We start from the raw sequence: 13,495 nt of genomic DNA, 5'->3' as shown, positions 1-13,495 counted from the left end.
GACAAGGGAACAACTGAACATGTACTTTCCTTAAATACCACTCTTGAGACATTTAAGAATCAACACAAAAGATATATTGAGGTAAGTGTTCATATTTAGGCCACAAATGTTGTTATTTAAATTAAGATGAAAAAAGTTAAGTTATTTAAATTAAGATTTAAAAAGTATATGGGCTGCTTAATGTCTTTTTGTTCTAAACCAATAAGATCCACCATTATTGAATTATGTAATATTAAATAATAAGACCAAATAATGATTGCCTAATTACCCCCCCCCCCCCTCCCCTCACAGTCACTTTGTTTGCTCATATTCTAGAGGCTAATTAAAGCACAGAAAGCTATTATTTCCACAGGTTCTATACCCTATTTTTCTAAGCTATACAGCTATATATCTTTCACTTGCTTGTTCTCACATTCCATTTGATTTCATTCAAAAATAGTTTTTCCCAGCATTATATAAGCTCAACTCAAAATCAACCTATTGCAACCTATTGTGTTGGAGAACAGACCAGATGTCACCCTAGGCGACCGCCTATGCCTAGACCGGCCCTGGTTGTGACACTAATAACTTGGCATGTTCTCTGTCCTTTCTGCGTGCCATTTTATAAATAACTGGATGAGACAGTTTGCTAAATACTTAAATATAAAGTCCTGTACGAGCATTTCAGGACTTTGTCTATGTCACTGTAATGCTGGTGATAAACACTTGCAACTCTTCAGTTTCCGTATCTATTACAAGTCTCCATCCATCTGGATTTGTTTAAGAACAATCCATCACTGTTGCAGATCCATGCCTCTAAGGAGCCAGTCAAATCCTGCTGCCTCTGTCCTTGTTCTCAATCTGCTCAAAGACCCTGAAGAGCACATGAAACCTCCCTCTCTCTCTTCTCTATTCTGAATCTACCAGACACCAGCTGGACTGAATGCTGCACAGAAAATTTCTTCCAATCCATAACAATTGCCTGGGTATCAACGTGTGAAGGATAATAATGGCAAAACAGAACCCTTCCATATAACCCAGTTCAAATAAAAATGGTGACAGCAAGGAGTTTTCATTTAAAGAAAGTAAAAAAAAAAGAACTTATTTGGTTACTGAGTAAAGACTGCACAGTCCATATCAAAATGATGGTTATCATATAAAATTATTAAATAAATCATAAAAACAGATTAAAAGTTGGCTGAGAAAATCATTTTTGCCTTTAACTCAACTCAGGATTTATCATGGGGAGTCGTTGTGGAGCCAATCTGAGCATATCCTAAAACTCCTAAAAGCCATCCTTCTGTTGTTGGTTAATTGGTCTGAATCAGCCTTTAGACTTTATTATTATTTGTTTTCTGAACATTCACCCTTATCTGGAATGGCTTACATTCATTTGTAGTTCACACTTATTTGACAAAAAGATTTACACGACTGGATTAATCAAGTAAAACAAGTGAAATACTGAACCAAACCTCTGCTGAAGAGTCACTGCTTTGCTGCTGTTGTTAATGTCAAAGAGAAAAATGAACTCAAATGCAAATAAACATCTCACACAGACAAAACTTGTAATATTCAGTGGAAGCTGGGGAACTTTAAAAGGTATATGCCTTGTGTTATAGCCTCTCAATTAAAATGTCCCCTCAGATTTCAAGCTGTGGGGAAATTAGTCCAGCTGAATCATAACACTAATCTTCTGCTGCTTTATTTATGTCTTTGACAGCTGTGGTCAATTTCAATTAAGGCATAGCCACCAATCTAACAGGTAATTCATTTTGACCCGAATCCACAAGACAAGGCAGTCCTCATCTATGAATGAGACACAAAGGAGAGCCTTTTGCAATTGGGAAGTTTAGTAATGGCCAATATACTTGGTTGAGTCAGTGTCTGTTCCACCACTTTTTTGAGTTTCGACGCGAGCCTAGTGTCACAGTGTTATACTGGTAATAGACCCAGTTCTCTTGTCATTTATATATATATACACTCACCGGCCACTACTTTAGGTACACCTGTTCAACTGCTCGTTAATATATCTAATAAAAATATATGTTCAGCCAATCACGTGGCAGCAACTCAGTGCATTTAGGCATGTAGACATGGTCAAGACGATTTTCTGAAGTTCAAACCAAGCATCAGAATGTGGAAGAAAGGTGACTTAAGTGACTTTGAACGTGGCATGGTTGTTGGTGCCAGACGGGCTGGTTTGAGTATTTCAGAAACTGCTGATCTACATTTTTTCACGCACAACCATCTCTCGGGTTTACAGAGAATGGTCCAAAAAAGAGAAAATATCCAATGAGCGGCAGTTCTCTGGGAGAAAATGCCTTGTTGATGGCAGAGGTCAGAGGAGAATGGCCAGACTGGTTCGAGCTGATAGAAAGGCAACAGTAACTCAAATAACCACTCGTTACAACCGAGGTGTGCAGAAGAGCATCTCTGAATGCACACCACGTCAAACCTTGAAGCAGATGGGCTACAGCAGCAGAAGACCACACACCCCACTATATATATATATATATATAGCAATAATTTCATATATATATTAGTTCAACATTTATATCTACTGTATATTTTCCATTTCCACAAGGCCTTGGCGACAGGTCCAAGATGAGCTTGCCCACTTAGAGTATTGTGTGCAGTTCTGGGGACCGTACTACAAGAAAGATATAGAGGCGCTGGAAAAGGTCCAAAGACGGGCAACCAGATTGATTCCGGGTATAAAAGAGGAAAGGCTTGGATGCTTGGACTTTTCAAGCTTAGTAAAAGGAGACTTAGAGGAGATTTTATTGAGGCTTTTAAATGTATTACAGGGATTCACAAAGTTAACTACAGGAAATTATTCAAGTTGAGTTTGGTTAGCAGAACGAGGGGGCATAAATGGAAACTGGCAAAGGATACATTTCACACAGACATTAGGAAATGTTTTTTCACAGAGAGTGGTCAATGTGTGGAATAGCTTGCCTGGACATGTAGTGGAGGCAGAAACACTGGGGGTATTCAAGGCCCAGCTTGATACAGTGTTAGATACTATCTAGGTAAACTAAACATTAAGTACAGTTTAGTGGTAGGAATAGACGAGCAGTGTTGGGCTGAATGGCCTGTTCTCGTCTTAAGTTGTGTTATGTCATGTCATGTCATGTCATGTTATGTTACATGTGAAATTTAGGATTAAATTTATAATAAAGGTTATGAGCCGTGAGTTGTGAATCCAGTCATGGTTAGAATGTCTGAGGGTCTGCAATGCAGCAGCTCACGTTTGTGTCATTGCCATTTGTGCAGAAATACAGGGGCATTTGTCAACAGTGAACAATGAAGGACAGCAAATAGCTTGCTGTGAATAAAAAAACTCCCAAAGGTTCTGATGTCGGGATGGGACATGGGGTCTAAACTTTCCAAGAATAATTGTTGGAAGACAGTTTAAGTAACTGTCTCAACGGCCACATTCACAAGCTGTAAATGAGCTCATTTTGGCACCGATTCATGCCAAGTGTAACAGCTGCCTGCTGCATTCCAGGCAACATTAGTTCGAAGCAACTGGAGAACATAGAGTCAAGTGCATCTGCAGTCCTTGCAGATCCAACTCTCAACATAACGCCACAAGTGAAAGGCAGACCTCCCATAGAAGTGGTTAACATCTTAAAGCAGATCTGTTTTTTTTTTTACTTTTACTTCTGTACTGTTTAACCAGTGCTCCCCAGAAAGAAACCCTGCCACAACATTTGTAGATCCAATTCCAGCTCTACAAGTGGCGACAGCATTGTATAATGGTTTGGGAACCCGGGGTGTAGGTTCGATGGCCAGCTGGGATGCTGCTTGTAGCCTTGAGTTGGGTACTGAAAAAATGTAAAATAAAATATGTTATCGAAGGTCTGATCAACTGCCCATTGGCTTTCCGACTGGCAAAAAATGAATAGGAATGACCAAAACAAATCTGCATCCTAAGCAATTGCATACAAACCTCTAGGCAAATGAATGTGGATGAACTGGTTGAAGATTTACTTAACAGAGGAGTGTAAATGCTTCTAATTGATCTGTTTACTCGGTGTATTGTTGCTTTTATACCGTGCCACTCCACTATTTTGTTATATATATATATATATATATATATGATGGCTGTAATGGTGATTAGTATGTGACCACAGCCTCTTGAGCAGGTCTCAATGAAATGTAAAGGATACATTTTAAAAAGCTGGTCCTCATTTTACCAACAGAACTCAACCTGAAGAATCTCTTGTTGTTCACTTTGTTAATCCCTCTTATGAATTAAAAAGACTCAATCAATTTACCCCTAAGTCTCCTTTTACTAAGCTTGAGATAAAGCCTTTTAAGCCTTTGTTACTGCTGCAGCACAGTGCCCAGAACCTGAGAGTCTTTTATCAACTATTAGTCTCAAGTCTTTTTCAAACTGAAAATGATACCAGAGTTAACCAGTTGCCATGTGTCACTGACTTCTCCCTGCTGTTGCAGTTGCTAGCCAATAGCAACAGTGTACTGGTAAATATGGTAAATATATTCATATAACTTTCAGGAGGCCCTCTTAATTTGCTAAAATATGTCAGTTGCAGTCATTCCACTGGAGAGGTGGATTGGTTTCAGCTGCGCTGGCTGGTGGAGTGAGCACACGCACCTGGGTTGCGTTAACTAATCAGCCCAGGTGCTTAAAGGTGCGCTGCTCTCCACAGTTCGGGGCCGAGGCCAGGAGCTCACACCAAGAGCGAGTTTCATTATTTGTTTCATTTAATTTCAGTTTTGTTTCTTTTAATAAAACGAAAATCATTTAAGCACCTGGGCTGATAAGCTAGCGCAGCCCAGGTGCGTGTGATTGCTCCAACAGCCGGCGCAGCTGAGACAAATCGACTGCTACAATAACAAAACTAAGAGCAGAATCATTGCTTGTCCCAAGTGGCTCCACCACCTCTGTGCTGCAAATTATGTAGGATCATTACAAAGCATGATATCCAGAATTAAATTCCCTCTTGAAGGCTGAATGACATACTGTGTCAAAAAATTGTCCTTTACAACATTTAAAAATTCTTCCTCACACATTCCTTGTCCTGTAGTCAAGGAAATTAATACTGGGATAATTGAAGTCACCGTAAGAAGTCTCATCTTCCTGACAAGCTTGTTTCCAAAGAGCATTGTATTCACTCTGTATAAAGCCGGTGGTCAGCAACATAGTCCAATATTAAGGCTGTTCTCATGTTCCTCTATTAGCTTAAGATATATCCTCACTAGGCATGGTTGGAGTTGGTCAGTTTCTGGAATTACCTGCACATTAAGATTTTCTTTTTCATAGAGACCTATACCTCCACCTCTCATATGGGATCTATCCTTCCTAATAAGTTTTTACCTCTATATTATATTCATCCCATCCCCTTCCCCAAGCTATGTCTCTGTAATCTTGACTATGTCATAGCCCCCACTATTCATAACAGCCTCATGTTCCAATGTATTTTTTATATTTCTAGCATTTAAACAAAGAAATGTCAGACTATTCTACACATTGTCTCCCGTTCCCTCACTCCTCGCAGCCCCAAGGCTCTCGCAGCCCCAAGGCAATAAAAATATTTTGTTAGTGTTCTCACTATTATTGGTAGCCATGACACCTCACTGCACACTGCACACACCCCTTTCACTCTCTAACTTCCCTGCCCCCCAAGTCCCTGGTTTGAATAATGCTATTCATGCTATCAACAAGACAAACGTTATTTTCATTTTCATCGTACTTTGTTGAAAGCCAAATGTTACCATGCCATTGACCAGGGGGAGGGAGGATGATTTTCCTGGGCCATTTACTCATCGTCTGCATTGGCTAAGTGTCAAAAGGGACATCAGCTTAGCTATTCTCTCTCTCTTTCTCTCTCTCTCTCTCTCTCTCTCTCTCTCTCTCTTTCTCTCTCCTTCTCTCTCTCTTTCTCTCTCCCTCCCTCCTCATCTCTCTCTCTCCTAATCACCCAGCCTCTGGCACTGCAGCTATTTATGATACAGCTGTTGTCTCTATTGATCATCCAGTAGAGGAGATGGAAATATTTTCTGGTTGAAGGAGCTCTCGTTTTTTTTTCTTCTTCTATACAATAAAAAAAGAATCAAACTTGTTGCACCCCTTCGGTTCAGGAAGGAGAGAGGGCATACTGGAGAAAGAAAGGGGAAATAAATGAACCTGCAGATAAGGATGCACGGAGTAAGAGATGGTGATAATTGTAGAAAAAAAAACAACGGGGGGGTGCTGAGGAATAGAAGGGGTTTACAGAAAAACTGGAGGGAAGGTTTAGAGAAAGAGAGGGTGAGAGCAAGGAGAGGGTAGCTGGATATGTGGAGGCAGATTTCATAAAAGAACAACGTTGGGGAAGGAGACTTATGTTAGAGAGAGGGAGCAGGATGGACAGGCAGATATTTGAGGAAAGAAAGAGCTCCAAACGAAAATGGAAAGAATAAATAAAAGGATAAACAGGAGAATCCAGTGCACAGACAGTATGACTGGAATAAACTGAGATAAAATGTATTATCAAGGTATTGCAAAATATATGGGAAATACACAATGGCTGTCAAATATTGCAGTATTAAAAAAAAACATGGACCACTCTGTTCACAAGCACATCATGTCCTAATATAATAGCTGGACAGGAGTTTCATAAGTCCACACCTGTTTTTCACAAAACATAGTATGCCACTGACCAGCCATCTGATATTTGAGTGGTGTTTGTAGTGAATGTAGGCAATCTGGCCTCTGAATGGTTGTGTCCCTGCACATATATTTTAACAGGCAAACTAAAAAGGGAAACCAGTGCTCCTCTGCAGCACATTAGTGTCAAATGATGCTGTTTTGTAGACTTGAGTTAGTGACATAGCAAAAGTATGTTCTATGTATTATTGTGATTCTATGTTTTTTAACATGGAACATTTATATGCTGTATTTCTTTTGCTGCTGTCAATGCCAAGTCTACCCCAAAAAAGAGAATTTAAGGGACTTCCTGATTAAATAAAGTTGTTATCTAACAGGGCTGTTTTTCATTCTCATGTTAAAAACTTAAACATTTAAGACTATTTTTCCCTATTTTTATAAAGTATGTAATTGGTTGTATATGGAGTATACAGAGTCTTGTAGAAGTTGAGACCTGTTGAGATAGGCTGGATGTTTTTTTTTGTTGTTGCTGCCATTACAAAATAATCTGGTTTAAACCTGAGGGGGTTTGCACAAATGTGCAGTGTCAACACAATGGATACAGTTAAGATATATGGAGGTGTTAGAGTGCACAGCATAGCACTGTACCGCATGACGTACAAGACAAAGACGGGTGCTGATTACTGTTAGATATTCCCTCTTTGATTAATCATGTGATTGAACACCTCTATTATGGTCTCCCAGCATGGTTGAATACTAAAATAGCAAATAGCCATTTGCTAGAAAGCTAGTTATTACTGTTTCTTGCAGTAGGCATCACCCTCCCCCTCCTCAGAGTCTAGCACTCTAGTACAGAGTTTAGTACTAGGTATAAGCTTATCTGCTGGTCTGATCAAATTAATAGTAAATGTCGGCTGAACTGACAGATTTTGAACTTCCTGGTATATAAAAACATACAGTGTTGCAATTTGTAGGGAGGACAAGACACCTGGTGTATCTACATTGGTTGTTATGGCAATGACATAGGCATGCATACATGTGTTAATTGGTGGCACATTCAAAGATGTTGGTATGTTTCTCCAATACAGAACAACTCTCAGTGCAGAAACCTAGCTGAAGAATGGGGACTGTTCCTCTCACTCTGTACACCATGGAAATATAGTCACGGTGCGGAACTCATGTATCCCATCAGGCAAACATCAGCGATGGAAATGGCTGATATGTGTGTTCCACTTTGTTTTGTTTGTTACTTTCCGGCAGTCCACATGTGATGTCAAATGCGTGAAAAACAACACTTGAAATTTGATTTGAGCAGCCAGATTGAGACCCATGTCCAGAAATGTGATTTGGCACATATGTATGTGGTTTCAATAGGATTTGAAAAAATCGAATTTCATTTTTTTTTTTTTTTTTTTGCTGTTCTGACTTAATCAGATTCCAGTTGGACATGCAAAAAATTGGATTTGGTTTGCCGGTCGAAATATAGCCTCAGAAAACCATGTGGTATGGCAAGGTACACATCGTTGTGTGGCTTAAGGGCTCTCAGTATATTTAACTTGAGGAAATATGTGGTAATGTGAACATTTGGCTGCCATGTCAGATTTTTCACCAAGGTCATGTGATCTACACACACTTACAGGTGACATCAGGCGCAAAGCTTATCAACTTATACAAACCTAAAGAGTCTATCCCTGTGGATTTCACAGCTAGTTTTTTTTTTTTCAATTGGGTGCTTGTGTACTATCAACATAGATTGCATAGATTTTCCAGCTACATCACTCCCATGTCCCTTCATTCTTCTGCTTCTTAACTACAAAAGATTCTGATTGGTAACTGGAGTTTACGGTGCTATATTAGAGTGCAGAACAACCGTTACTACATTATTGCACTTGGTTGTGCCTCTCCACAAATATTCATAGGATGCAACAAATTGGAATATTTTGGCTTCTACTGTAAGGAGACTAATCTTATAATGCTAAGAACAATGAGCTGCGCATGTGGTAAGTCTAAAGAATGTATTCTTTCAGCTTTTAGTCCATTAAATTCTGTGTAGCTGCGAGTGATAATCCCAGGGCCCCTTAAAATGGCCACATGCTTTAGCACTGATCATTATTTCCCTTAGAAGAACATGCAGGGAAAGAGAAATGGTACTACAAATACTAATAATAACAAAGCACACATTCACAGTATTAGCATATTATCGGGCTCTGTTTTCCAGAATCAATGATGCCGGGCACATGGGCACGGCGTGCGGGCGCACTGGGTGTGGCTACTGAAAGTTAGTATTTTCGTGACTGGAGAACGAGGAGCGCACAGCTCAAAGCACATGGAGCAGGCTGAATAGCCAAATTGACAGCGCTCTGGCTCACGGCAGCCTCCAAACTGATGGTATGCATCTAAGAAAGTATACCTTTCACTTTTAATAGCACTTCATAGTAGATTATCTGTCAGGATCAAAAACTATTTTTAGAGTCATTTCTCGAAATCATGTGCCTTAATGCAACCACTTGGTTGGGAAGATGTAAAGACACTGTGATGGCTATCTCTTTGATCAATGAATCAAGCTTTCACACCTGAACCAAAGTGAACCCACATAACCTTATATTTGTACTATCTAATTAGATTTGCTTTCTTACTGCAGGCACTTCTCAAATACTCAATTTGAAACATACCTAACAGGTGCATAAAATCAAGCATACAGCCATGGAATCTCCATAGAAACACATTGGCAGTAAAATGCACCATACTGAAGAGCTCAGTGACTTTCAATGAGGCACTTTCCAACAAGTCAATTTCTGTCCTGCTAGAGCTGCCCTGGTCAATTGTTGCACTTATTAGTAAACTAACTAGGTAAATTTGCATGTTGCAAATCTTGAGTATCATGCTGCCATCCTTATGAAAACCAGGACAAATAAATATAACTTTTTTTTATAGCAATTTCATTCCTGTAAAAATGAAAAATACAAAATAAATAAACAGCCTGGTAAAATAAAAATAACTATATTTAAACATAAGCATAAGCATAAGTTATTAAGATACAAATGGATTAACTGATCAACCAATCTTAGTCCCTAAAAAATAGCAAGCTAAATGCCTTTCTGCCCAATAGAAAAAGTGTATTAGTAAAAACTATAATAAAAATGTAAGCCTAGTGTTGTCCTTTGTAGAAGATCTCTCCCTCTTTGGTGTAGACAAACCTTTGCCCTGCAAGACCACAATGCTGTGGCACCATGGCATGTAGTTTAATGAGAAAAAAGCAACCAAAGCAAGTGATAGATGGAGATTGCATTTCTCTATTGGAATTTTTTATTCAGATATGGTTAAGTTCACCATTGCATTGCTAGCTTGAACACATTTTGTCATGTTTAAAAAAAAAAAATGTAGATGCTGCTCTCACAATATACCTTTTCATCCCAAGCAATCCCAATTGAAAATGGCAACATATATTCTGTAAGATTTGTAACTAGCTACCAAGTCAAGTAAAAGGGTATAAAGCCATTAACTGGTATTTAATTTCATTTCACCAGTAGATCAACGTGGTTGGAAAAATAGAGTCAGTTCTCTAGTGGACGTCTGGGATGTAGTGGAATTTATTATTAGATGAGAGTCTTTCTACTGTTTAAGTGTTTAAAATATGTGCATTGTCAAATAATGTGATTCTCATGAGCAATGCTTATTTATAAAGACCTGTAAAAGCAGGAGTGTGTCATTCTACTATCAGCATCCAGAAATTATGCTAAAATGTGCAGCTGCAGTGGACAATTTGCCATGATAATAATTATAATCCGATCCGAACAGTTGTGTGTGATTACTTCTGAAACTATTGTATGCTGTGTAAAAAATAAATAAAATAAAAAAACATGACAAAGCATGCAATTAAAATGTTGCCTTTTATGAGATAACCCCATAAACAACTGATCATTTCCGGGTGTTACTTTATAATTTTTAATGCAATCATTATGCCATATGGAAGCAGGGATATGTGTTGATTTATTGTATTTCAGGGTGATCGAATACAATTAATGAATCAGTCCATCAATCAGACCTAGCAAGCTAAATTGTTTTAGTGAATGTAACGTCCATAGCTGCATTCCCAGGAGACAGTGCAGCGTGTTTCTTCTATTGTGCCACTTTGCTCATTGGGAGTGTCAAGCGTTCTCGCCTAACTACAGTGGTAGGGAGAGAGAATGAGTCTCTATGAATTATGTACAAGCATTTGAAAGGTTGAAACAGAGACACAGCGGGCTTCTGTTGAGCCGTGATTTGTGCCCACGCTCTGCGCGGCTGACACAAAGACAGAGCAGAAAATGCTGTGTACTTCTTTCAAACTTTGAACTACTGAAAAATGAAAGGGGTGCCCCTAGGAGTGGAGGGAACTATGTCGGTGAATTTTCATTCTGTTTTATGCTGCACTCGAATGGTGCCCTAGCCTGAAAGAGAGAGAGCGATAACACACGGTGAACGGGGTACTTTTCCTCCTGCGGTGATCAGATGTCCAGAACTAGGAGGCAAAAAAGGGATGGGATTGAAGAAGAAGAGGAGGGGAAACCATCTTCAGATTTGATTGTCAGATGATCCGGAGGCACTGATAATTGGTCCTTTTTGCAGCTTGCGCCGTGTGTTACCTGTCTATGACAGCTCTCATCAAGGCTAACAATCAAGATTTTTACACTGCTAAATAGAGCTCCGAAACAAATGAATAATTTAGACAGGTAGACCGCAAACAGAGAGATGACAGCTGGTGATGAGTGGCTGAGCAGTCTATGACAAACTGCTTTAACCTGTTGATTTCTGCTCACACAAAGAAGGCAGTGGCATGGCACACAGTATTAAACTGTATATTTTATATTATATTATAATTTCTGTGATCTATGTAATTCACAGTAATGAACAGCACATGTGGGTTCTCAGAAACAAAAGCATAAACAATGATAAAAGTGATGGGAAAAAAAATCATTGCTTTTTGAATGCCAAATTCAATGACCAATAAAATAATCTCAGACAACTCTCAAAGGCATCTCTTTTGAATAAAACATACACTGTGGACTTCCCCTATAGTGTCCCTCCCCCAACTGAAATTATTTATACACATTTATCATTACTCTCATTACATTTTAACACAGTTCAGTGAAACCTGATCTATGAGCTGGCAATCACATAAGCAACATGTACACTATTGTTGGCAACGCCACTGCATCACAGCACTTTATTTTTTTTTTTAAATCTCCCAAATTATATATACATATGTAAAATCTCCCAAAGAGAATGAACAAGCCATTAATATCATAGAATCACAAACAAAAAGTTAATGAACTTACCGGAGCGAATATCACCATACACATTTAAAATGAAGGAATGCAGCCGGGTCTCACTCCGCGACAGGGAAAAGGCAGCTGGCTCATGCTACAGACGCTTGGTGAGAAGAGCGGCACGGATTCCCACACGCTTCTTCCCTCACGCGGAGCTGGGCTATGCGTCGGAGCTCTGAGGAGAGGCTGGGAGTTGCTGCAGAGAGTAAGAGGCTCGGGGAGGCTCCTATCAGATGCTCAAGTCTGCTCCTTCTTCACTCACATGAGCTCACAGACCTGTAGTGTTAGAAAGCCCCTCAGACAGCCAGGAAGTCCTGCACATTCTTTTATTAGAATCTCATTTTTGCACTTGAATATAAGGCCTGGATTACTGACGATAGCATCAAATATGATCACCCACTTTAACCAGGATCAGCCACACATACACACACACACCTACACACACACATTCACAATGCGAGCACACACTGGAAATGTACAGTATGCATGTATGCACCTACGCAGGCATACACACATCCATGCATGCACATACGTACATGCACAATAACGCATGATGTTTGCATGTATATACACATATACATGCATGCACACACACTTGCACACACTTACACGCAGTACAAACAGATGTGCATGTACACACACACACACACACAGAAAATAAACACACTTCCATACAGCATAAAGTAATACCATCAAAAGAATGCTGTGAAAATTATGTGTGAATAACAATGTGCGCATAATTCTTTTGTTAATATGAAAGGAAAAGCTTGCCTTCAGAATAGTGGGACATTTTTTTATATATCTCTTTAATTTACATATATTCAGTGGGATTCCCGGTGCACTTCTGCAGTCCTGCTATTTTGTGTGCCTTCATTCAGAATCAATTAACATCAGATCATTACTGCTGCTCAGACAGCTTTCATTAGCCACTAGAGCAAGCTTGTCATCCTCGTTAGTAGTTTAAGAACAGCGATAAAACAAACATAATAACTGCATCATTCACAACAATAATCTTAATGTTAATTGGTTTCTAATGATTACCATTGGCTTCACCATCCTCATTATGGATGTCTTCTGTATTTAAGGTACTGTAAGTCATAGAAAGAGAACATTTCATTTAATTTCAAACAGCCTCCCAGAAATGAGAGATTTAAAGGAATGTCAACCGCCAGCAGAACCAAATGAGTATACAGAAATTATGAGCTGGATTAAACGTATTTTGGTCTTGTTTGCATTGCTCAGTCATTGTACTAGATGCAAGTAGAACAGACAGCTCCGATAAAGATTTTTAATGAGCAAAATTTTGATATACCTACATTCATGACATCAAGCCACTTGTTGCAGCATCACCTTGCTTAGTTGTTACCAGTCTGGGATGCCAGAATACTGTGCTTTTTTAGTCTCCTTTTTATCTTCTTTTTTTCAAAGGGTGAATAGCACGTTGCTGGTCTCCTACGCTTCCTACTGGTTTTTCATGTCTTTCATTAGCCTTCTAATGAGGGAGCTGCCCAAGGTTTTCAAGGTGATGATGCAATTAAAGCAAGGCTTAATTAAAAAGTCTGTTGGGAACTAACAGTTAAATGCTTCT

The 13,495-nt window shown here is 39.2% G+C and overlaps 1 protein-coding gene across 2 annotated transcripts in view; it reads right to left on the bottom strand.

The window, feature by feature from the left end:
• The window catches only part of LOC135234590 (synaptoporin-like), a 29,899-nt gene extending 17,419 nt beyond the window's left edge, over positions 1 to 12,480 (bottom strand). The window contains exon 1 of one of the 2 annotated variants that reach the window (XM_064299340.1): positions 11,917 to 12,480. In XM_064299340.1, the coding sequence (XP_064155410.1) occupies positions 11,917 to 11,940 (24 nt within the window). In that variant the 5' untranslated portion in view covers positions 11,941 to 12,480. Of the gene's footprint in view, positions 1 to 1,451; positions 1,600 to 11,916 lie in introns of those variants that run through there. The other variant, XM_064299341.1, reaches the window with a different exon arrangement.
• Between the last annotated feature and the right edge of the window lie 1,015 nt (positions 12,481 to 13,495).

This window comes from Anguilla rostrata, chromosome 11 (assembly GCF_018555375.3).
Source record: "Anguilla rostrata isolate EN2019 chromosome 11, ASM1855537v3, whole genome shotgun sequence".
Lineage (NCBI taxonomy): Eukaryota > Metazoa > Chordata > Actinopteri > Anguilliformes > Anguillidae > Anguilla > Anguilla rostrata.
Note: the sequence above shows the minus strand (reverse complement) of the source record. Positions and strands in the feature narration are given on the sequence as shown.